Source organism: Myxocyprinus asiaticus, chromosome 8 (genome assembly GCF_019703515.2).
Source record: "Myxocyprinus asiaticus isolate MX2 ecotype Aquarium Trade chromosome 8, UBuf_Myxa_2, whole genome shotgun sequence".
Classification (NCBI taxonomy): Eukaryota; Metazoa; Chordata; class Actinopteri; order Cypriniformes; family Catostomidae; genus Myxocyprinus; species Myxocyprinus asiaticus.
The window spans coordinates 1,678,994-1,705,799 of NC_059351.1; the positions used below are offsets into that span (position 1 = coordinate 1,678,994).

The following is a 26,806-nucleotide window of genomic DNA, read 5'->3' on the forward strand; positions in this document are numbered from 1 at the left end:
TGGTTTGACCACTAGGAGACAGACATGCTGTGGATTCAGTATATGTACTGATACACGCGTCCTCTTCCGGGTGTGTTTGAAAAGACTTTCACTGAGCTGTGAAGCGATTCAGTGTGTGCTCGAATAATACACACAGCAACTCAAACTCAAGCCAGGATCATTTATATGGAAAGAGCTGTGCAACAGGAAAGAGAACAGTTGTAATCTGTGTTCAGGTGAGTGCTGCTGAACAGGATCAACTGTTGCATATGATGGCTTCAGTATTGCTATTTCTCTGCAGGGTCTTCTGGCTCTGGCATGTGGAAAAGGGACTATAGGGAGTTCAGTACAGTCGAGTAATTTTCTGTTTTGTTCAGTTCACGTGTCAGATCAGAAGATCAGAAGATAAAAAAAAATAATAAAAAAAACAATGTCAACCTGTCATATTTACGACATTAAATGTGTACGTTCAAGGAAGTTCGGAGCATTCATATATCGGTTGTATAGATAGTTAAAGCCCAGATTTATAGTATGTTTAAAGGTTTTTGCAACACAACTCGACTGAAGTGCTTCTGGCATAGGAAGGAACTCGATCGCAACTTTGTGACGTGCGGGCGCAACAATGTAGCAACCTTCAAAGATTGAATGCCAGGAAGTCAGTCAGTGTAGTTAAACAACAGAACTTCAATTTATTAAGCAGATAGTTTTTAATATAGACCTTATTATGCGTCGATTTGTAGCGTTATATCATTGGCGTTTACCATTGGAAAGTAGAAAAGCGTTTACGTGTACAGGACGCAAATAAACAACTTCTACTATGGCAAAGGTTTGGCTCATGAATATTAAGTACGTCACGTGTCTAGGCGCCCCAACGAACGTTACAAAGCATGACCTAATTAATATTCGAATGCTAAACCTTTGTCATAGTAGGATTCGTAATTTCTGGCCTATGACATTTAAACGGTCGTTTCCTTATTTTATTTTTAAAGGAACAGTGGGTTTAATGCAGCTATTGTCTGTGACCTACTTTTGCCCTTCTTAAAACTAAATAGATAATTTGCTCATTCAGAAAGTTAGAATGAACAAATTATAACCGCTTAAACTTCCTTGAACACAATGTTTAAAGATAACAGATACATGTTTAACCATCCTGAAAACAAGATATCACCATGTGTAATGGAAGGCTTCATTATACAAACTTTTAACCCCATTTTCTAGGTTAACTCAACTATTATTATTACATGAAAACCATGGGAAGATCTCTTTATGTGCACAGACAAAAAAACACAACATTTGCTGATGTTAGAAAAGTTTTCTTAAAGGGATAGTTCACCCAAAAATGAAAATTCTCTCATTATTTACTCACCCTAATGCCATCCCAGATGTGTTTGACTTTCTTTCTTCAGCAGAACACATTTGAAGAAAAGTAGAAAAATATCTCAGCTCAGTAGGTCCTTAAAATGCAAGTGAATGGAGATTTCTCTTTTGAAGCTCCAAAAATCACAGACAGTCAGTATAAACGTCATCGAAACGACTCCAGTGGTTAAATTAATGTCTTCTAAAGTGACACGAGCACTTTTGGTGCGAAAAAGATCAATATTTCAGTACTTTTGAACTATAATCCAACGCTTCTGGTAAGCTTCACGAGAGGTTGGAGTCCATGCGGTCTCTCCTGTGATGTATTCGCATTAGCATGTTAAAGATGTAATTTCACGTTCTCCACTCAATTGAGACATCCAGGATAAGCACACCAACGCACCATTGTGAGTAAAGAAACAGATAAAAACAGATCTAAACCAAAACCAACTAAGCTTCTGTACAGCGTTCCTCCTTCTCACTTGTAAACAGCACTGCTATTCCGGCTGAGATGCACAAGCATCAGTTCTCGCGTGTTTTGAATGCCAGTGCGATTATGTCACGCATGTACCGCTGTTCACCGGAAGCATGATTTAGAGTTGAAAAAAGTACTTAAAAATGTATCTTTTTTCGCACAAAATGCGATCGTGTCACTTTAGAAGACATTAATTTAACCGTTGGAGTTGTATGGATAACATTTATGCTGACTGTCTGTGATTTTTGGAGCTTCAAAAGAGAAATTTCCATTCACTTGCATTATAAGGACCTACTGAGCTGAGATATTTTTCTATTTATCTTCAAATGTGTTCTGCTGAAGAAAAAAAGTCAAACACATCTGGGATATCATGAGGGTGAGTAAATGAGATGAGAATTTTCATTTTTGGGTGAACTATCCCTTTAATTCTTGAGCATGGTGATTTTAGCCTGCTGTATGAACTGTGTCCTCTGTAAAGCATACAACGTTTAGGCCTGAGGAATGTAGATGGTCGATCTTACTTATTACTTATAAAGTACCTTGCGCTCTATTAATCTAGGACAAAGTGTTTTAAATCTACAGTACTGTGCAAAAGTCTTGGGGACATTAGATGTTTCACACACAAAAAAAATGTCTTAAGATGGTAATTTTAATTGGAAATATCAGTTTTAGATTTCCGAACATTCCTTTTGCATATAGAATAAAACTGAAAGTCTTGCAACAAATGGTATGGCCCCCAGAAAGCCCGAATCTCAACGTCTTTGAGACAGTCTGGGATTACATGAACATTTAAAAACTGTGCACAAGTGTACCTAGGAGAATTGGTGCTGTTTTAAAGGGTGGTCACACCATATATTGATTTACAAATTTTTTTTTATTAATAGTTTATTTTAATTTTTTTAAAGTCTACTGCACTTTGTATGTAGTACATTTATAAATAAATGTTTTAATGTCATTATTTTTGAAAACATTATCATTATGCAACGTTTTGCCCAAAACTATTGCACCGTATAGTATAAAATATATTTTTAGTAAGCTGAGAAACTGATGTGCTTTAAAGGCACCAGTTCACATGTCAGTGTGTAAAGGAATGCCGGATGCTGAAGAAGCCTTTTTTATACTTTCGCCCGGCACTGCAACGCGTCCTGCACGCAGCTCGTGTCAGCCCGAGGCATTTATACCTGACGTGCACCACGGTTGCACCCTTCTCCAAACAACAGACTGCAGTGCAGAGAAAATATCAGATAATCTAGTCAAGAAACAGTGCGGAGAAGTGCTTTGCTTAACTTTATATTTACCTACCCAGGTATTGTAATTACAGTTCGCTACTTATATGCAAGAGGTGAACAAAGCAAAAACACTTAAGAATCAGTAGTAGACAATTTACATTTCTGTCTGTGGTCAAACTCAAGCACTTCAGTTTACAAGATACGAGTGATTTTTATTTTAAAACATAGTCAAAATTATGACTTTTACATTCAAAATAATTGTATGAGGTACATTTAAACACGTTAACGAAAAGGCTTTTATTTTACCCAGTATAAAATAAACAAGAGCCATTCATTTATGACTTAATGTGTATTGTTTAGACCTTTTTATTCAGTGTACAAAAGGTGGTACCGCACAGCGCTGAATGGTACAAAAATTGCTGTGTTCACAACCACACGAAACGGAGCTTTGCGGAGGCCGATGGGCTGCGATGACGTCACCCTCATGAACGAGCAGCTGCGTCGAGTATACACTAGGCTTAAATTTGTACTTGCTAATTTAGTAACCCATATTCAAAGTGTTGCCGTTTCTTTGATTTAAAAGGAAATTCAACACTGAAAGTTTGTTCCTAGGGATTAATCTGTAATCGTTACAGGTGGTTTATACTTTGTGTAGTTGTAGTCAGTGAAGCAACGCCAGAATCCAATGATTACAGAGGGAATTCCTCAGCATGAGAGGGAAACAAGACTTGGTAAGTTGCTCACGTGTATATTTACTTTCAGGAATGTCAGAAGCTAGTTTTGACTCAAAGGATCATCAATCAGACCCTAAAGGACAGGGCCCCCAAAATACCGCTGACTCTCTGAGCCAATCAGAGGACAGAGAACAAAGCATGGATGACACACGTATGACTGAAATTGACATCAGTGAGAATGAGGAAGTTGGAAACCACAACCATACTCTGAATGATGATGGTGATGAAGATGATAATGAGGATTCTCATGCCCAGAGTAAGACTAGTGGAGTCCTTAAAGATCTAAAGGATAATACTGATTCTGAAACGACGAGCAGTGTGACGACAGAAGACAGAAAGGTGACAGTATGATATCGTGAGAGCCTGTAGCTTGGTTTATGTTTGATTTCCTTCACAGATGTTGCTGTGATTTCATGCATGAGATCCTTCAGGAGTGGTAAATATCCTTTAAATCAACCAGATTGTCCTCTGAATCGAGAAGAACTGGACCTCTGCCTGAAACACTACAACATGCAAAGCATCTCTCTCGCTTTCCATCTCTTTGTAATGTGCCCTTTATTTCTTTATGTGGGTGACACTACATTTCCTATTCTAGCCTCTTCTAGTAATTTTCAAGCCTATTTTGCTTTTCTTGGAATTGCTGATTTTAAACGCTTTACATTTTCAGCACCTTTAGCTTGCAGATTTGACGTTGATTTGCATTTCGGTGGTGTGATTCACTATATGTGAATTTTGAGATAACACCAAAAAAAACAAAAAACAGATTTACTCTTGCATAAATTCACAGTTTATTTTGACAGAAATGTCTTATTGGATGACTTTAAGCATTTAGTGAATTAGTGTCCAACCTAACGCAGTTAGTTGACACATTTTTTCAACACCAAGGTTGTAGGATAAAATTTAAATGAATTAAATTAAGGTGTAGCCTAAGTGTATTTTTTTAGGTGCTGCGACTGGTCACCATTTGTTCTTGTACACCATTCAAATTTTGTTTTCATCCTTTTTAACCACCTTTTAACAAACAGTCCTGCAACGTAATTTTTTAATAGTCCATGGAGTATCTCTATTAGGATAGGTCATGAAAACGGCATGTGTAATAATTAGACATTTTATATTATAATATACAGTATATATTTTAAGGTGAAGGGTAACTTGTTGCAGAGCTGGCCCGAGCATTTTAGGGGCCCTAAGCAGATTTTCAAAATTGGACCCCGCTAACTATAGGTAAACCACACCCAACATCAATAAGCAAGCTTAAATTTGTGCAAGCCAATTTATTCAAAAGTATAAAGTTTAAAAACACAACAGTATCAGCTTGTAGTTTATTAGCACAAGCATAACTGCTTCAGAAGTACAAAAATAAAAGAACATCTTTTTAAACCATTCAAACACACCAATCACATCTAGAAATTAATAAATATCTTTACATTTCAAGACTGTGCAAATCAATAAGAGAATTAAATGACCAAAATAAGGTAAGGTAGGTGCTGTTTACACAGTGTAAATAGTGGATAGTGGTAGATATGATTTCCACAGCAGTGTATTGTATTGTTTTATAAAACAATATATGAAATAACGTGTTCAGTGTGTAAAGCACAAGTATTGTGATGGAACTTAAATACATCACTGGCAGCGGGACATGCCTCGTCACTGCTGCCTTTAAATGCTGAGCGTGGCTCTAGTGAGACTGGTTTCTTCACAGCGCACAATAGTGTCAGCGCATGTCCGGCGCATCGCTGTCATGACCCTCATTTTCTGCCGGCCTGTGAGATAGCAAGCCACTGGAGAAAGCCGTCAACCCACATTCCCCTGAAGTCTTCCCTGTACTGCCTGACCTTCAGTGAACACCCCAATCACTGCGAGGACACATGCTTACTTTCAGTTATATTGCACTCCCCGTAGACCTTTTATATACACCTTTACACTCTCTGACAGCTGACAGCATAGAGCAACTGTCTGTCTTCGCTTACATGAGATAGATATGGTTGAGAAGAGTGAAATTGGCACCTGTTTGGTTGTAAAGAGTAGCGTCTCGTTTAGTTTTAAATGGCGCTTTAAAAATTCATTCATTATTCTCATGTCAGCACGCTGACAAACATGATGTCCACATATGTGGAAAATGGGACCTTATTCCCTCAAAAGTTGAAACAGTTTCAGGCTGCAGAACACTCAACATGTTTGGCAGGCATGGGAGAATGATAATCCGTACATAGATTCAGAATTTATATGCAAAATTTTATTTTTACATGGTTGGCAGTGATTTGATGATGCTGGCCATTACTTATAATCTGAATTATTAATTCAGCTTTATAGAAAATCAGCTGCAATGTCTGTAACATTTTAAAAACATGAATAACCAACACTCCTGGACACATAATAAACTATTTGATGGGGGGCCTGTGTAGCTCAGCGAGTATTGACGCTGACTACCACATTTGGAGTCACGCGTTTGAATCCAGGGTGTGCTGAGTGACTCCAGCCAGGTCTCCTAAGCAACCAAATTGGCCCGGTTGCTAGGGAGGGTAGAGTCACATGGAGTAACCTCCTCGTGGTCACTATAATGTGGTTCTCGCTCTCGGTGGGGCGTGTGGTGAGTTGTGTGTGGATGCCGCGGAGAATAGCGTGAAGCCTCCACACGCTACGTCTCTGCGGTAACACGCTCAACAAGTCACGCGATAAGATGCACGGATTGACGTCTCAGACATGGAGGCAACTGATATTCGTCCTCCACCACCCGGATTGAGGCGAGTGACTACACCACCAAGAGGACTTAAAAGAAAAAAATAAATAAACTATTTGATGAAAAAAAAATCTGACTTTCTATAGCTTTAAATTACTTACAATTTCACAACTTAGTTCTGCTGTCCACATATGTGGACATAAATTTTTAGGAAAACTATTTGCTCTATTTATTTATTTATATATATTTTGCTTGTTTATTAGGTGCTGCTAGTTACAAATCAAAAAGTGAAATGGAAAATGCACACAGCAGTCACGCTCGGATCACAGGAGGTTATACATGCCTTTTCTTCAACGCTTATACACCGATCAGCCACAACATTAAAACCACCTGCCTAATATTGTATAGGTCCCCCTCGTGCCGCCAAAACAGCGTCAACCCGCATCTCAGAATAGCATTCTGAGATTATATTCTTCTCATCACAATTGTACAGAGTGGTTATCTGAGTTACTGTAGACTTTGTCAGTTCGAACCAGTCTGGTCATTCTCCGTTGACCTCTCTCATCAACAAGGCGTTTCTATCCACAAAACTGATGCTCACTGGATGTTTTTGTTTTTGGCACCATTCGGAGTAAATTCAAGAGACTGTTGTGTGTGAAAATCCCAGAAATACTCAAACCAGCCCATCTGGCACAAACAATCATGCCACGCTCCAAATCACTGAGATCACATTTTTCCCCCATTCTGATGGTTGATGTGAACATTAACTGAAGCTCATGACCCGTATCTGCATGATTGTATGCACTGCACTGCTGCCACATGATTGGCTGATTAGATAATCACATGGATGATTGATGGTGCCAGATGGGCTGGTTTGAGTATTTCTGGGATTTTCACACACAACAGTCTCTAGAATTTACTCCGAATGGTGCCAAAAGCAAAAAACATCCAGTTGAGGTACTGCTGTTACTGCTTGACATTTCATGTCAGCTATCCACATCTGTTTTGGTTAGGGGTGGGAAGCATGGACCTGGCAATGCAATATCTATATCTGGATTACAATATGGTAATATTGTGAGCATTTATGTTATGTATAGTGATCCAAATCAGTGATGTATCATAACCTTTGTTGAAGTCATTGTTACTGGAGTTTGGTGCAAAAAGTGCTCAGCTTCCTTGTGCCTTCATCGTAGAGCCATAAAAATAGGGTGGACAAGGCATATCAGTGTCCTACAAAAAAAGACATGATGACATAGCATCTTTTGGTTCCATCGTGCCCTTACAGTTTCCCTGGACAAATAGTAGTGCATGCCATAGCACAGTTTCACTCTTGAAAATAGCATACCAAGTGAGTTCCCACTCAATGGTAACTGATTTCAGTGGGAAACACTCAATAGTACATTGCAGCTTTTTAATCTGTTAGTATGAGAAATAGTTCTGCTGCGTGCCTTGGTAAGGAAACATTCACTGGATAATTCATCTAGTTAAAAAGTCTTTAAGCAGAGGTGTTTGAGTGCGAATCCTATCTTTGTCAGAGACGCATGGAATTCTGTTTTTGCTTTCCTTTGTTAATATTTATAAGATCTATGTTGCTTTGCAATTATAATGAGATCAAGATAATGGCTCAGTCTTCAGTATGACTGATCAGATTGCTGTTGTTTCTGTTTTTCCCCTTTGTAAGTACATACAGTATCTAAGCAACTAAGCAGACTCTAGGGGACTCTTCTGATGGGCCTGATCATGGCACTGTATTTATCAATGCTGCTTTATTCATCAACAAACTGTACAGCATTTGGATAGTGTGTGTTTTCAGCAGTGAGTTATATATGACTGAAAAAGACATTACTGATATTCATTAAGTAAAAACTAAACATGATGCTGAATCCAGATTTGAACAACTCATGAGAGTAACCAGTGAGAACCACACTGGTCATTTAATTAATTTGAGAGGGAGTTTAAAGCCTCTGACCTCCTGGCATGATGGCATCAGGTGGCTTTAAAAGATTCATGTTCTGCTACACTGTGTGCTGTTTTCACCGGCCAGGCAAAGCCGTCTGTCTAGTAAATTTAAATGACTTAACCCTGCTCTCAGCAGAACACAAACCTTAATAGACCTTTTTGTAGTCCATATGTGTGTGTATATATATATATATATATATATATATATATATAAAATGGCATAATATGGACTAAAAAAAGGTCTATTAAGGTGTGTATATATATATATATATATATAAGGACATGGTGAAATCCTAGTGCCTGAAATTCTAACCAAAATGTTATATTGGTTAAATTCATCCTGATACCAAACAATATCCTACAATGGACATACAGCGCTGTGAAAAACTGATACTGATTTCTTCTATTTTTGTGCATTTTTCATGCTAAATTATTTTAAATCTTCAAACAAGATATAACATAAAATAAAGGCAACCCGAGTAAACACCAAATACAGTTTTCAAATATATATATATATATATAATTTATTTTTTTGTTGAAGCGAAAAAGTCACCATGTGAAAAACTAACTTCCCCCTTAAACTTAATTGCTGGTTGTGCCAACTTTAGCAGCAACAACTGCAACCAAACGCTTCCGATAACTGGAGATCAGTCTTTCACAACGCTGTGGAGGACTTTTGGCCCACTCTTCTTTGCAGAACTGCTTTAGTTCAGCCACATTGGAGGGTTTTCGAGCATGAACTGCCTGTTTAAGGTCCTGCCACAACATCTCAATCGGGTTCAAGTCAGGACTTTGACTAGGCCGCTCAATCTTTAATTTAGCTTCTTTTGAGCCATTCAGAGGTGGACTTACTCCTATCCTTTGGATCATTGTCTTGCTGCATAATCCAGTTGCACTTGAGCTTCAACTCACGGACTGATGACCGGACGTTCTCCTTTTGGATTTTCTGATACAGAGCAGAATTCATGTTTCCCTCAATTATTGCAAGTCACTACTTTTCCATGGATGGCATTTTTGCCCAGTGTCTTTCTGATAGTGCAGTCGTGAACAGTAACCTTTATTGATGCGAGAGAGGCCTGCAGCTCCTTGCATGTTGTCCTTGGCTTTTTTGTGACTTCCTGGATGAGTCGTCGCTGTGCTCTTGGAGGAATTTTGGAAGGTCGACCACTTCTGGGAAGGTTCACTACTGTGTCAAGTGTTCTCCATTTGGAGATAATGGCTCTCACTGTGGTTCTTTGGAGTCCCAGAGCCTTTGAAATAGCTTTGTAACCCTTCCCAGACTGAAGTATATCAATCAACTTTTTTCCTCATCATTTATGGAATTTGTTTCGACCTTGGCATAGTGTGCTACTGGGTGAGACCTTTTTAGCCAACTTCATGCTGCTGAAAAAGTTGTATTTAGGTGTTGATTTGATTGAACAGGGCTGGCAGTAATCAGGTCTGTGTGTGTTTAGTCCAGATGAACCCCATTATGAATGCAGGTTTGGGGATTTAGTAACTAAGGGGCAAATACTTTTTCATACAGGCCCAGTTGGTATTGGATAACTTTTTTGCTTCAATAAATATCATTATCATTTAAAAACTGTATTTTTTGTTTACTCCGATTGCCTTTGTTTTATGTTAGATTTTGTTTGAATTTTTTAAACAATGTATTATGAGATATACACACAAAAAAACCCCCAGAAGAAATCAGCAAATACTTTTTCACAGCACTTTATCTGTTTGAGAGAGGGGTGTAATTGTTTATCATGGCACGATGCATTGCGGTTAAAAAATGTGATGATGCACAACATGGAGATTGGACTTTTTTATTATTATTATTTTAGCATCTGTTCTATCCAATACACGTCGACATCCTACGGACACGTAACACGTGCATACAAATTGAAATCGCTTCATTGCACACAAGGTGCTATAAAATATGTTTGCACACTAGCAGCCACAGGTATTGTACAATGAGCTCGGCTGAAACTGCGAAAACTGAAAACAAAACCATGTAAACGAATGTAATACAGGGAGCACCCGGAGTGGGAGAGAAACACGCCTTTTCAGCACGAGGGATCGAATGTCTGTTTGAAGCACGAGAGTGAGAAAATTAAAGTTTACAGAGGTTTAATGATAGTGCCATACTAATCTACTGTATATAATTCTATTAATAGTGGTACAGCTGGTGATATGTTGTTGAATTGAGGTGTGAAATATGATTTACACTCTCCTATGGACGGTTTGGTCTTCACTAGAAGGCATTTTTTATAGATGAAAACACAGTTGTAAATGGCATATCATTTAACAACTGATTCACAACAGTACAATGGGTCAATTGACTTGCTTTTTAATTTTTGAAGACTGAAAGAAGCATAATGATTCCCTGAACCATTTAGCCACTGCATTCTGCTAAAGTGGTTTTAAAAAGGCATTGTTTTTAGCAGACTGTCCTCTGGTTATTCAGACTCATAATTTGCTCAGTGTGACTTTTACAGCTGTACAGCATGAGTTGCTGTGGAAACAACATTTTTCAGTGTCGTCACAGTTTGCAGGATTACAGGGTCCTCCATAAGTATTTGGACAGTGATACACTTTTCGTAATTTTGGCTCTGTACTTCACCACAGTGGATTTGAAATGATAATCAATATTTGATTGAAGTGCAGACTGTCAGCTTTAATTTGAAGGGATTTACATACAAATTGGATGAACGGTTTAGGGATAACATGTTTTATACACAGACCCCCAACCCCTTCCCAATTTTCAGGGGCTCAAAAGTAATTGGACTGACTAACATAATCATAAAAAAATTTGTAATCTTACTACTTGGTTGAAAATCCATTGCAGTGAATGACTGTCTGAAGTCTGGAACCCATTGACATCACCAAATTCTGGGTTCCCTCCCTAGTGATGCTTGGCCAGGCCTTTACTGCAGCTGCCTTAAGTTGCTGCTTGTTTATGGATCTTTCTGCTTTCAGTTTTGTCTCAAGAAGTGTAATGTATGTTCGGTTGGGTTGAGGTCAGGAAACTGACTCGGCCATTGAAGAATATTCCACTTCTTTGCCTTGAAAAGTTCTTACAGTAGGTTGCTTTTCAGTGTGTTTTGGTCACTGCCCATCAGTACTTTGAATTTGTCAGAATGTGAGCAGATGGTAAAGCCATAAACACTTCAGAATTCATCCTGCTGCTTCTGTCAGCAGTCATATCATCAGCAAACACCAGTGACCCATTTCCATTGGCAGTTATACATGCCCATTCCATAACACTGCCTCAGCCGTGTTTACAGGTGATGTGGGATGCTTCAATCACTCTCCATACTCTTCTCTTCTCATGATTCTGGTACAGGTTCATCTTAGTTTCATCTGTCTAAAGAAAAGTGTTCCAAAATTTGGCAGCCTTTTTTAGATGCTTTCTGACAGTCTAATGTGGACATACGGTATTCTTGAGGTTTACCAGTGGTTTGCACCTCGTGGTAAACCCACTCTATTTACTTTTGAAGTGTGTATGTCTTTAGTCATGATCATACTTGCAATATCAACACCAGATTTATAAAAATGATCACCAGATGGCACTGAAGTTAGACTTGTAGTTTGCTTTTCTCCTTAGTCTGATGTCACTGATACGGCAATTTCCCTGACGCTGTTAAATATTTATTCCAAAGCAGCTGCTGATCTGTGATCCATTTCATCACCCTGCATTTTCTTTGGTTGTGGAGCTGGGATTATACAGTGACTTCACTGAAAAGCCATGGCTGTGCTAAGCTCTACGGTGGTGGTGCTGCTCTGCATCTGAACTCTCAGTTTAACAGCTTCACTGCTTTCATGTCCTAGTAATCATGTATGTTTTTGTACTGAAGGTGGCTATGGCAGAGGAGGCCCATAGAACCCCAGCTGCTCAAATTTCAGTCACCAGAAATGGAGAAGCAGACCAGATTCACGAGGAAGTGTTTCAGAGGGTAAGACACTGCATAAAGCAAACCAACCATCATGCACCAGGACATACAAGGAAGACACTCACTCAGACCTGAATAGGGCCTTATTCACTCCCTCTGCTTTTAAACAGGTCTTGTCCTGAACGTCTACTAACAATTACATCATGTGGATACAAACCCTGCATGAATGTTGCAATGTTCTAATGACAAACAATGATAAGAGATGTACATTCTTTTCTCAATGTGTGTTCCTCTCATGACTGTGATTATGTTCCTAATTATTGGGAAGGATCACCAGACTGTTATATGATTTACACAGTAAGCTTTCCAACAATGCTATGGACGGGCATGGGAAATTTTCACGAAATCTGTATAGAAAATGTCCTGGTCATATTTAAACTAGAGGTGGACCGATAGTGGATTTTGCAGATAACGATAATTAAGGTGGTGGGAAAGGCCAATAACCAATTAATTGGCTGATCCTTACTGTGATGGGCACAGACAAAGAGTCTTAAATGAATAAAATCCCAGATGCATATTATTGTTCAACCAAATCCCAAAAATAACCAGAAAAAAAATAGTATAAAAAGTATAAACATGCCCGAAACACACCGGTGACTCTTATTTTTGAAATTATGAAAAAACTATCTGCAACTATCACCATAGATTTTTGCAGATAACAACAGTTCCAAAAAGTAACCATTGGCATGATTAATCTGTAAAACCGATATATTGGTTTTCTTCTTTTTTTAAGAAGAAAACTCTAAACTAGACATCACCTAGTGGGTGGGAATCACAGCCAATGAACTCGAGGTTTGGTTTTTAAACTTTGCCAGTGTGGCTGTTTGACTACAGAGTATATACACTATATATATATATATATATATATATATATATATACAGTTGAAGTCAAAAGTGTACATACACTTAGGTTGAAGTCATTAAAACTTTTTCTTTTTTTTTTTTTTTTTTTTAACCACTCCACAGATTTCATATTAGCAAACTATAGTTTTGGCAAGTCGTTTAGAACATCTACTTTGTGCATGACATGAGTACTTTTTCCAACAATTGATTACAGACAGATTGTTTCACTTTTAATTGACTATATCACAATTCCAGTGGGTCAGAAGTGTACATACACTAAGTTAACTGTGCCTTTAAGCAGCTTGGAAAATTCCAGAAAATTATGTCAAGCCTTTAGGCAATTAGCTTCTGATAGGCTAATTAGAGTCAATTGGAGGTGTACCTGTGGATGTATTTTAAGGCCTACCTTCAAACTCCGTGCCTCTTTGCTTGACATCATGAGAAAATCAAAAGAAATCGCATTCTGTCTCCTAGAGATGAACGTAGTTTGGAGCGAAAAGTGCAAATCAATCCCAGAACAACAGCAAAGGACCTTGTGAAGATGCTGGAGGAAACAGGTAGACAAGTATCTATATCCACAGTAAAACGAGTCCTATATCGACATAACCTGAAAGGCTGCTCAGCAAGGAAGAAGCCACTGCTCCAAAACCGCCATAATAAAGCCAGACTACAGTTTGCAAGTGCACATGGGGACAAAGATCTTACTTTTTGGAGAAATGTCCTCTGGTCTGATGAAACAAAAATTGAACTGTTTGGCCATAATGATCATCATTATGTTTGGAGGAAAAAGGGTGAGGCTTGCAAGCCGAAGAACACCATCCCAACCGTGAAGCATGAGGGTGGCAGCATCATGTTGTGGGGGTGCTGTGCTGCAGGAGGGACTGGTGCACTTCACAAAGTAGATGGCATCATGAGGAAGGAAAATTGTGGATATATTGAAGCAACATCTCAAGACATCAGCCAGGAAGTTGAAGCTCGGTCGTAAATGGGTCTTCCAAATGGACAATGACCCCAAGCATACCTCAAAAGTTGTGACAAAATGTCTTAAGGACAACAAAGTCAAGGTATTGGAGTGGTCATCACAAAGCCCTGACCTCAATCCGATAGGAAATTTGTGGGCAGAACTGAAAAAGCGTGTGCGAGCAAGGAGGCCTACAAACCTGACTCAGTTACACCAGTTCTGTCTGGAGGAATGGGCCAAAATTCCAGCAACTTATTGTGAGAAGCTTGTGGAAGGATACCCAAAACATTTGATCCAAGTTAAACAATTTAAAGGCAATGCTACCAAATACTAACAAAGTGTATGTAAACTTCTGACCCACTGGGAATGTGATGAAAGAAATAAAAGCTGCAATAAATCATTCTCTCTAACATTTCACATTCTTAAAGTAGTGATCCTAACTGACCTAAGACAGGGAATGTTTTCTACGATTAAATATCAGGAATTGTGAAAAACTGAGTTTAAATGTATTTGACCAAGGTGTATGTAAACATCTGACTTCAACTGTATATAAAGGTGTGTGTGTGTGTGTAATATATATACTGTTACTAACCAACAACTGTTGCTTTCTTTGGCAATATTTGTGTGCTTGTGTAGTTGAAGACATTTATTGTGTGCTAGCATTTAAAGGACACGTTTTTTACTGTTCTCTAGTAACATTATACAGTGAATTAATGTGATTGTGATTTAAATCAGAGCTTGAAATTGTAAACAATTATGCAGTTTTAAAATAAGCTTGCAAAATATGAGGACAAAATGGTGGAAATGGCTTTGTTGCAATATATTTGTTGAATGTGATTTAATTTTTATTCTAGTGTGTTATTTTTTCCTTGTAGGATGTGCAGCGTAGTATCTCTTCTGGACCAATCACATCACACTCCCACAATTCACCTGAAAACTGTGCAACAACTGAAGGAGTGATCCAAGTGGGGCCCTACACAGGTATAATACTTAATAGTCATGCTTTAATCGTGCGTAATCACGCTTTAAACATGAATGGATGTTGTGTTCTTCAGACAAATGCATATAAAGATGCAACATGCTGCAATTTACTGTACTTGCAAACTCATGATGTGTGTGATCATGATTTGCTTAGGCTGTTTTAAAATGTTGATCATTAAAACACTTGAGATAAGGTTAGATGGGATGTTTCTCTCAATCGTTAAGTTAGGACACTGGAGAATGGGTTCAGTATCCTTTTACTATACTGTGCATCTAATATAAACCCATAGTTAGTTTGTTTGATTGTCTGTTTCTCTTTGTGTGTGATGTGGAGAGAATTTGAATCTGAAAGGAAAGGTGTTCCTGTCTCATTACAGACTCGTCTGTGATCTTTCTTTTTTCATTTGCTGCCCCCTTTCATTATTTCATCCTCATTCAATGTGTGAATTAATTTGTTGAATGGAAACTAGGCAACCTGCCCTTAGTTAGACATAATTGTTGACCACCCATTTGTATTATTCCTCCACATTTTCCTTGTCACACGTCTAATTAAGACTATGGAGCTTAATCCATCTCCTTGCTAGTGTACCTTTTCATACTTCCATATGTAAACAACCTCTGTTATGATGAGCTAATCTCCACGTTCAGACATATTTCACACTGTTTCTCATCAGGGTGGCTTTGATTACGAAATAGTTGTTGATATGTAAATGTGGGTGTTCATGTTAATGTGTAGGTAGTCCTGACATCATAACCGTGTTCTGCGTGACCCAGTTTTAAAGCATACTTTCCATAAATGGTCTGGGTGGACTCTGGGTGCATTGTGAACTTTTGAGTATACTCTAAAGTAGTCTTCAGAGCATATTGAATCTTTTTTTTTCGTTGCAAAAGAGCGAGGAAAATCCGGTTTTCCATGGTATGTTCCCTTTAACCATTTCCATATGAACAAGATGCAGGCATGGTCTGTTTTGCCCCTCTGTGTCTGTGGCAGAAAGTGTTTAAGGCTCATTGTATAAATCCTGAATTTCATCGCTGACCATTTTTAGGGGCGGCAAACCAGGCCACCACACCTACAGTTGTTCCCAGTCCTGCAGCAGCCAGCCGGCTAGCTCGCAGCATCAGCGATAGTCAGGAGGAGGCGCAGAAAGGTACCCCATAACAGGAGATACCGCGCATGGATCTACATTTCCTTATCTCTTCCTTACTAACGCTGCACTGTTTTGTTTCAGACTGTACCATCATAAAGAGATTATTTTTGTATTAATTGCTTCCAGTGGTGTATAATAAAACCATTTTCAATCTTTAAGAGATATAAATCGGGTTGGGTACCGAGAACCGGTTCCATTCTTTAACAAATTACCGGAACCAAATGATCATGACTTTTTTGGTTCCTTTGGTTCCCCTACGTGCAATTTTCTGCCGATGTGGATGGAACACCGTACTAAAATACTCTGACAGTATTTCTAGCAGCGCATTTCAGCATCAGCGCTGCTCTCTAATACATCTAACGTGTAAAACCCACAGCGCTGCCAGCGTATTTTAATTTCCAAACTAATAAATCTTATGAGCCGGCTCTTTTGAAACTACAGTCAGTGCAAACATACAGCACTTCCGGTATTGTCCGATTTCCAAATGAATGATTCTACAGTAAGGAGCCGGTTATTTTGAATGTATCAAACACTTTTTCTGTACATTAATAGGAGTGGTTACTAAATTAATCTTATACTGATGCATAGAGTGGGGCGATATGACTATTAATATCATGGGGACGATATAAAGTGTCAGTCGTTATTTGTTACATCGCAATATGTAAATATCCAAGTGCACAGCGTGGGCTTATCTATCAGTGGGCACGCTTCACGTGAGACTGACAGAATTTAAGAAACATGGACAGGCGGCCGCCCAAGCAAATTCAATTATATTCATCTCACGCTCATGCATAATATGCTTCTCATCTGGTGCGCACATTTGTGTTTCATGTGCGCACAAGTCCAGCATGCTTCCTGATATTTACAGGAGAGCGCAGAGCGGGATCACGTGTGCTACTTAATCATTTTTGACCCAGGAAAAAGCCTGAGAAAAACATCTCCACAGAATGGGACATCTCCAAAACAAGTCAAGAAAATGAAGAGGAGCTTCTTATTAAAACAGGTGCGACATCTGTGGTGTAGGTTCATGAAGTAGAAAAATATAATATGCAAACTGTTGCACGACGATAGTCACTAGTAATAAAAGCAATTTGTTTTACCTCAAATTTGTTTTTTTGTACTTAGACTATTGTCAAGCTCCAAATAGAGAGTAAATTATATAATTAATTATATAATATATAATACATATTTGAAAGCATTTATGTCACTGGCAGAATTACCCCTAAGAATATACATTACAATATGGTTATTTAATACATAAGCCAATTTGTATTGATTTTCCCCCAAAAATGTATTATATCATGATATACACTAGCGGCCAAAAGTTTGGAATAATGTACAGATTTCGCTGTTTTGGAAGAAAATTGGTACTTTTAATTCACCAAAGTGGCATTCAACTGATCACAAAGTGTAGTCAGCAGCCATCACTCCAACACATTATCCTTGAGTAATCATGATAAATTGATCATTTGGTGCTAGAAAATCACATGCCATTATATCAAACACAGCTGAAAGATATTTGGTTCATTAAATGAAGCTTAACATTGTCTCAACTGGCTCTAACAAGGACAGAAAGAGATGTGGAAGACCAGATGTACAACTAAACAAGAGGATAAGTACATCAGAGTCCCTAGTTTGAGAAATAGACGCCTCACATGTCCTCAGCTGACAGCTTCATTGAATTCTACCCGCTCAACACCAGTTTCATGTACAACAGTAAAGAGAAGACTCAGGGGTGCAGGCCTTATGGGAAGAATTGCAAAGAAAAAGCCACTTTTGAAACGGAAAAACAAAAAGAAAAGGTTGGAGTGGGCAAAGAAACACAGACATTGGACAACAGATAATTGGAAAAGAGTGTTCTGGATCTTAACCCCATTGAGCTTTTGTGGGATCAGCTAGACTGTAAGGTGCGTGAGAAGTGCCCGACAAGACAGACACATCTATGACAAGTGCTACAGGAAGTGTGGGGTGAAATGTCACCTGAGTATCTGGACAAACTGACAGCTAGAATAACAAGGATCTGCAAAGCTGTCATTGCTGCACATGGAGGATTTTTTAATGAGAACTCTTTGAAGGAGTTTAAGAAGTTCTGAACATTTTTTTCAAATTGCACATTTTTCATGTTATTAATGTCCTGACTATACATTGTGATCAGATGAATGACACTTTGGTGAATTAAAGTACCAATTTCTTTCCATAAGAGCAAAATCTGTACATAATTCCTAACTTTTGACTGCAAGTGTATATCGTTGGATAAAATTACTCCTATCGTGATATACGATTTTGGTCATATCGCCCACCCCTACTTATGCGCAAGTTATGAAAGTCCAACTTGAAATGAAGTCAGCACCGTGGAAGTCTCACAAGCCTGGAGTAAAACATTAGACTACAAAACACAGTCTCTTGAATTTGCTGTTTATTTAATATTGTACTTCAGAGCAGTGAGACTTCACTAAAAAGTGCAGTTACTAACTGGTTGTTCATATGACAATGTAAGATACTTTGCACATGTTTTATTGTAATTAATAGAATTGTATAAATTATATATATATATATAGGGGCAGTTGTGGCTCAGCAGTTAAGGCTCTGGGTTACTGACCAGAAGGTGAGGGGTTCAAGCCCCAGTACCACCAAGATGCCACTGTTGGGCCTCCAGGGGCACCATATCATGGCTGACCCTGCACTCTGACCCCAGCTTAGCTGGGATATGTGAAAACAAATAAATTTCACTGTATATATATGCAAAAATGTATGTATAATGTGTGACCAAAATAAAAGGCTTCTTTTATTTTTTTTCTAATACAGTCTAGTTAGGATTATAAACTTTTATATATAAACCATAGATATATAAACTTTTTAATGTTACTGCAACACATCAACTACAACAACAACTTAAAGATATGTATCATACAGATATGTAGCTCTTCTGATAGTCGCAGGTGTCTTACTACATTGGTAGTGCGGTACATTATCAACTTTATGATGGTGATCTGGTAAGTCCTGCCAACTCTGTGATCTCCAGGCCTGTTTTTTTTTTTCCCTCTTGTCACTTCTCTCTTCATTAATTTGGAGTCGTAACCTTTTGTCTCCTTGGCTAATATACAAAAATGGAGCTTGCCTTTCATAAATAATTTCCTCTTTCCCACCCACAGGAGATCAGTGGTGCGAAGCAATGCACGGCTTTTTTCGATTCCCACTGTCTATAACTCATGCTTCCTTACTATTTGTTTTGTAATAGTCCTCTGTTTATTCTGGGAAAATGTTTTTTCCCATAAGCTTTTGCTCTGCTGCAACAATTGAAAACATGATTATCTTGAATGATAATACTGGATTTTACTGAATGTGCTTCCATCCATTTTGATTGACTTGATATATCCAATGATAACATACTCATTTTATCCTATTAGCGGATGTATTGTGGTCTATATAGTTAATGCTTTGGCCTCTCAGAACCTTAGTCTGGGAATAAAAGTAGGGCATTGGATCATAGAGAGAGGATTTCATATCACTTGAATATCTCTTGTCATTAAACAGATGTCATTTTGCCATCAGATGCTTTGAGAGGGCAGCAGAAGGGAGGAGCAGTCGTCCTTGCTGATGACATGAAGGGTCCTGCCATTGAGAAATTGGAGCTGGTGAGGAAGTGGAGCATCAACACTTACAAAGTGAGTGATTCCTGTTGAAGTGGTTATGATGGATTCCACTGAAATGTCTCAAGAACAAGTCACAACAAACGTGGAAAATGCGCACTGTTTGGGCTTGTGGTGCTTGGGTTTTTAGTGATTGTTGTAGAACTGTAATGTGTGGCACGAAAAGGACAATTAGAGGAGATTGGAAATGTGGTCTAGACAAGAGATTAGCACGTGCTCAAATACGTTGAGCTGCGGTGCTCGTTTAAGCAATTCAAGTGGAGTCTGGTTTGTGAAATTTCCCATTCCATTTCTCCCCACTTCCCCCAGTAGAAAGCTTATTTTGGATGGAACTGCTACTTTTTCCACTTTCGTTTAACAGATTTCATATGTCCCCACAGTGCACAAAGCAAATCCTGTCTGAAAAGTTAGGCCGCGGCTCCCGTACAGTGGATCTGGAGCTGGAGGCTCAGATCGAGCTTCTTCAGGACAACAAACGCAGGTACGAACATGTGATCAAACTGGCCCAGACGTTGGCCATTCAGCTGGGGCAGATGCTGCTGACACAGAGACAGCTAGGAGATACATTTGCTGACCTCAGTCTCAAGACACCTGAGCTACATGTAAGTAAAAAAAAAAAAAAAAGAGTTATTCCATTTGAGAAAGCATCTTCATTTTATTGGAAATGTCATAAATGTCACAGTGATTTTAATTGGTTAATATTTCACTTTGGTCCAACACAAACGCTGATGCAAAGACTATATGGAATATACAGTACATATACAGTGGAGTTCAGAAGTCAAAGTCACATTGAAAACTTTGGATTAACCTCATGGAACCCCTGCATGACTGCTGTGTGCATTTTCCATTTCTCTTTTTGGTTTGTAACTAGTAGCACCTAATAAACAAAAAATGCATGCAAAAAAATCAAAATAAAATCTAGAGCAAATAGTTTTCCTAAAAACGTATGTCCTCATATGTGGACAGCAGGACTAAGTTTTGGAATTTTAAGTAACAACAAGCTATAGAGAGTCAAATAGTTTATTATGCGTTCAGGAGTGTTGATTATTCATGTTTTTGAGACATTACAGCTGATTTTCTATAAAGCTGAATAATTAATTGTGATTCAAAGTAATGTCCAGCATCATCCAATCACTGTCAACCATGTTAAAATTAAATTATGCATTATAAATTGTGAATCTATGTACTGATTATCATTGTCACATGTCTGTCAAACATGTTGAGTGATCCAAACATCATCTGCAGCCTGAAACTGAACTTTTGATCAGATTTTAGGAGTGAATGCACTTAACTGCATAGAGAGCTATAGGATGCTCCCTTGCTCCCTATTTAGTGAATGACTTAACCTCCAGTGTGCTGTCTGTCTGCACTGGTCTCAGAACAGTTTGAAATGCACCTTATTTTCATCCTAACTCCATATAAAGCCTCTGAAAGCAACATTTTTCAGCTTTTGCACGAATGCATTTATTATCAATGTGAAAATGTACAGTAAATATATAGGAATGCATTTACTAATGTTAATGAATATAATCATATTGCAGAGATAACAAAATAAAATATAGCTAAATGTATCATTAATATAATTTATTATTTATTTAAATGAAGCTAAATGACCCACAGATGTGTTAATGTTGAAAAATATTCAAAATAACTAACATGTTTTTTCAACTTTTGAGGGAATGCGGTCCTAATGACCACATATGTGGACATCATGTTTATCAGTGCGCTGACGCACTTAAAAAATTAAAATATTAATGGATTTTTTAAAGCAGCATATTAAATGAAACTAGAGACGCTACTTTAGTAAAAAAAACAAACAAACAAACAAAAAAAAAAAAAACGTAGAGATTTCTTACCAGAGGCACTTTTGATGGCGCTGTGCCTGTAGGAGCGCTTGACGGAAATCGACGTCACGCATTTGTGTCACGTGACTTGGTGCACCAGAAGTTTAACACTTATATGACAGTGTAGAGTCTTGTGAACAGTATTCAGCCAGTTTAAATTCATTTAAATTATGCGTTGCATATAGCGAAGCCAAAAAACAACGTCCACGCGTGTGGACGCGGAGTCGCACGAGGTTAAAAATCCTTTTTTGGAAATAAACAAAGTTCAACAATTTTGAAAAACTTTTAAACAATAAATGGTGACATGAAATGAATAATAAAAAAACGTATAATAAGATTCTGCACTGTATCTAGATCACTTATAAGCAAGTTAGTGACGTTGACTATGTTAGTTATTTTGTGCAAAAGGACTTTATAACATTCTCATATCATGCTGGGATAACCTGGAGCACCAGGTTTTGCACGAACTTGAGGAACTTTCATGAACTCCTGTCATGAAGGCAAAAAGGGGAAATGCCTAATACAAAAATTATATAATATATAATTTGTAATGAAAACAATGGATTCAATTCAAACTGCAAAATAGAAGCATTTTCCAAGTGGGCTTATTAACCCCACTGTATATAATCAGCAATTTTATTAAAGAGGATGACAGCGATTTTAACCATATAACTGGATGCCTTCCATACAGTATCATTTATTCATGAACCGTTTGGAAGACACTGTTGGATGTTTCCACAAATACTAAATACTTTATGACCAAGATTATAACCACTGCGCTGATGCCTTTGGAAGTGACGTGTTTCATCTTTAGCTTTCTCTCTGTTTCTGTGTTGGTATTTGAGTGGCAGCATTTACATTTTGTGATGGGGACCAAGACAGTCACGAGGAGAATCACATCGGAAAGAAGGAATCCCGTGATCCGATTCACAGGCTCTCCATCACACATTTACTGTATATCTTATATATGTTATGTTTCAGGAGGAATTTGGCTACAATGCCGAAACCCAAAAACACTTGGCAAAAAATGGAGAAACTCTTTTAGGAGCGATCAACTTCTTTATCTCCAATGTTAAAACTCTAGTGGACAAAACCATAGAGGATACTATGATCAACATTAAGCAATATGAGACGGCGAGGTATGAATCTATATATACCATCCTATACCACTGTATACTAAATATATTTAGCAAAACCTTCCCCATTCTGTAAGGTCTGTGCTCTTTTGGTAGGATTGAGTATGATGCATATCGCACAGATTTAGAGGAGCTCAATCTGGGTCCACGGGATGCCAACACACTGCCCAAGATTGAGCTGTCTCAGCAACAGTTCCAGATCCACCGTGAAAAATATGAAAAGATGCGCAATGACGTCTCAGTCAAGCTTAAGTTTCTGGAGGAAAACAAGGTAGGTTAATGCATCTTTTGAAGCCTTAATGCAGCATTTCATGTATGTTTCTTCCATTTATTTAACTGGATATTTAACATAATAAATTAAAAGTATTGTGACAAAAATGCTATAGCGCATACTGCATAGCTACCAAATTTAAAGGTGAAAAACAAATTGCTACTAGTGGGACCAAACAGAATTGCAGAAAAAAAAAATTAACTTTTCATTTCTGGTCTTATTGCGAGCAATGCATAATCCCTTGGTACATGTTATTTCAAAGAAATAATTTGTCGTGGTAATCTTTGCCCAATTTCCCCCCAATTCCCAATGCGCTCTAAGTCCTCGTGGTGTTGTAGTGACTCGCCTCAATCCGGGTGGTGGAGGACGAATCTCAGTTGCACTCCGCGTCTGAGACCATCAGTCCACACGTGTTATCATGTGACTTGTTGAGCGTGTTACCGTGGAGACGTAGCGCGTGTGGAGGCTTCACGCTGTTCTCCGCGGCATCCACGCACAACTCACCACGTGCCCCACTGAGAGCGAGAACCACATTATAGTGACCACGAGTAGGTTACCCCTTGTGACTCTACCCTGCCTAGCAACCGGGCCAATTTGGTTGCTTAGGAGACCTGGCTGGAGTCACTCAGCACACCCTGAATTCAAACTCGCGACTCCAGGGGTGATAGTCAGCGTCAATACTCACTGAGCTACCCAGGCCCCATCGTGGTAATCTTTCATCAAAATGTAATATCTTTCTGCATCTCTGAAACCAACCAGTTGTAATGATAAAACAAAAATAGATCTTTTGAAGCATCTCTATCACTCTGGTCCTTTACTCTATGTTAAGCACACGAACTGCATCACTGCAGTTTTCTACATCATTTTCACCAAAATCATCTTCGGATACGCTCCGCTAGAAAATCACTTACATTGTGACGTGCACTGAAAAAAATAACACTCTGACTGAACTTGATTTAATCATGGACAGTGGTTTCACGTGTTTAAAACAAGTTTATTTTTAACTTAAAATCACCATGTAATCTGAACTTGAATACTTTGTGTAGAGGTAAGCTAATTGAATTGGGTAAGCCCAAAAATCAGAAATGTCAAAGTACCTCTAAAGGTGCACAAAGTAAGTTTTTTCTTATTATAAAAGTTTTACACACTTTTTTAGAAATATGTTGAGAATAATGTGCACTCCAACCTGTTGGGTTCCTTATTGACCTAAAAAATAAAGAAACAAAATTACATTTTATAATTTGCCGGTTTTCTTCAGGGTGTGCTGATTAAAGGGTTAACATACAGTACTCTGTATTTTGAATTGCGTCCTCTGGAAGGGAGTCATTGAGAGTTTTTATTCCCTTTTCCTCAGGTGAAGGTTTTACACAACCAGCTGATTCTCTTCCATAATGCTGTCGCCGCATACTTCGCCGGCAACCAGCAGCAACTGGAGAAGACCCTTAAACAGTTCCACATCAAACTAAAGTTACCAGGAGGAGACATCCCCTCTTGGCTAGAGGAGCACTGATTGATCCCCCTCTCTATAGTCAGGTGGGATACTCCAGAGTGCAGGGCAGAACACCGCATGCCTGAAATTTGTGCACTCCATAAGGAAAACCAAATGTCTTGCTATCACTCCTTTCCCTATTTTACTTCCTTCAGGACACTAAAACCTGTCAGTAAATTTATAAGACAGGAAACCATTTTGATAATGAAAAATATTTAGCTCTTCTGTTTGTTCTTGCCATGTCTGACTTTACACTTGAAGTTCAATTTTAAATCAGTTCTTTTTGTCTTGTTGGTGAAAGAGTTTTCACTCAATATAAAAGAATAATTTTGTTGTTTCTAAATCAAGTTACCAGCACTTTATGGTATGAGAAATTCAAACACACACAGGAATCAGGGAGAATTGAGGGGCCTTGTGAATGTTATAGTGCATTTAGTTTGTCAAAAAGGACAATCTGGACAATTCAAAAGTCTAAGAACCTTGCCTTTTACCCATTTCAAGACCTACCCTTGCTTGTATAACTGCATACATGGAAGTACAGTGATTTACATCTCCATGATGCCGCCTTCGAGGGCACGGTGATGTGAATTAGGAGGAAAGGGTGCAGGCCATTTTAATACAGTTTTGACCTGCTGCATTTACTGTCACAAATGAGCAAAAATGATGGGTTGATCTGAGGTTATAAACTCAAAATTGGCTTCTTATTTGTAATGCTTGCTATACATTTTTTTTAATGAATCTTTTGAGGATACTGTGGGAAGGGGTGAGGCTTAATTTCTGACTTGATGTGCCTTTCTCTTTGTCAGTCAGCTTCAGTGTTGTCAGATGATGTGAAAACACAAATAGACTCCATTTACCATTCTATCAAGCACGGAATGGACCAATACGCAGCTGTATTTGAAGCCACGGATAAAAAAACGAACTTTCTAAGTAACCACTCTTTGCATTCCATTTCCTCAAGAACTAAGGCAGGAAACCAAACTGATTTGACATGAAACACCATGTCAGATGCCTCAGATTTTATATAATAGTTTTGTTCTTTTTTGTGCATCTATAATTTTTTTGTACATGTCGGAGGAAAAAGAGCTCACTAAATCATTCCCCTGATTATTGTTAAAAGTTTCCAATCAGTTTAAATCGGTGAGACTGTTGCACTTGGTAAAATGAGATTAAGCCAGTACCAGCAGAGACGGTCAGTTAATCATGTGCCAGCAACACGGCAAATCGTTGGCAGCATTCTACCATGGCAGTATGTGTCGGGGGAAAGTATGCCATAGGAAATAAACAGTATAAATAAAGTATATATAAAAGCATAAATAGACAAAATGTGGGCACCAAAGGGAATGTTAATTTTCATGTTTAACTAGAATACATAAATATTAACATTTTGCACTTTTTTTGTATTCTTGGAGACTCTTAAAACTTCCCACCTGATTCTCCTATCTACCTTGTATTTCTGTGACTTTTCAGTTCTGTCCCTGCAGCAGACACACACCAATGTATAGTAAACACACGAGAACTGACGTGTAAGCATAGACATCTATATATTTGTAAAATGTTGTATTTTACTTTGTGTAGAAAATAATTTTGCTGTGTGCTATTTTGAAGATTTGTTAATGATTCTAACAGGTGTTTAAGGAGAAAATAGACAAAGTCCTGAATGTTGGGAGAAAGAAAAATTAAATAAAAATCATTCTAGAGTATTTTAAGTGTTTAATTTTTTTTTTTCACCTATATTGATCCACTGAATCTTGATATAATTAAAACATGATTATTTGTGACCTTTTTTTGTTTCTGCCTAGAGAGGGCACTGTTGAGTTTCTTACTAGTTCATTGGCGTTTTAATTATAAAACACTGAGTCATAATTTAATGATTACGCTGGCAATGTGGAGATGCTGTTAACTGAGGAAAACTGTGCCTTCGTCTTACAACCACTACAGCGGTTGTGACATTTTGTATCTTGTACATTTATTTATTTATTTATTTTTTAAACTTTAAAATATACAACAAACAAGGCACCAAAACATTAAATGAATAGTCCTCATGCCGTCCCAAATGTGTGTGACTTTCTTTCTTCTGCAGAACACAAATGAAGATTTTTAGAAGAATATTTCAGCTCTTTAGGTCCATACAAT

General features: G+C 38.1%; 1 protein-coding gene across 3 annotated transcripts; it reads left to right on the top strand.

The window, feature by feature from the left end:
* Positions 1-48: 48 nt before the first annotated feature.
* arfip1 (ADP-ribosylation factor interacting protein 1 (arfaptin 1)) lies at positions 49-26,373 on the top strand. 3 transcript variants are annotated; one of them, XM_051705044.1, is made up of 10 exons: positions 50-215; positions 3,802-4,112; positions 12,252-12,350; positions 15,027-15,132; positions 16,179-16,280; positions 19,833-19,945; positions 20,311-20,532; positions 22,756-22,913; positions 23,007-23,181; positions 24,536-26,373. In XM_051705044.1, the coding sequence occupies exons 2-10, from the start codon at positions 3,804-3,806 to the stop codon at positions 24,689-24,691; spliced, it is 1,440 nt and encodes a 479-aa protein (XP_051561004.1). In that variant the 5' UTR covers positions 50-215; positions 3,802-3,803; the 3' UTR covers positions 24,692-26,373. The 3 variants fall into 3 exon arrangements, with proteins under 3 accessions (XP_051561006.1, XP_051561004.1, XP_051561005.1); XM_051705046.1 differs by lacking the exon at positions 3,802-4,112 and having other exon boundaries at positions 49-215; XM_051705045.1 differs by lacking the exon at positions 16,179-16,280.
* The last annotated feature ends 433 nt before the right edge of the window (positions 26,374-26,806 follow it).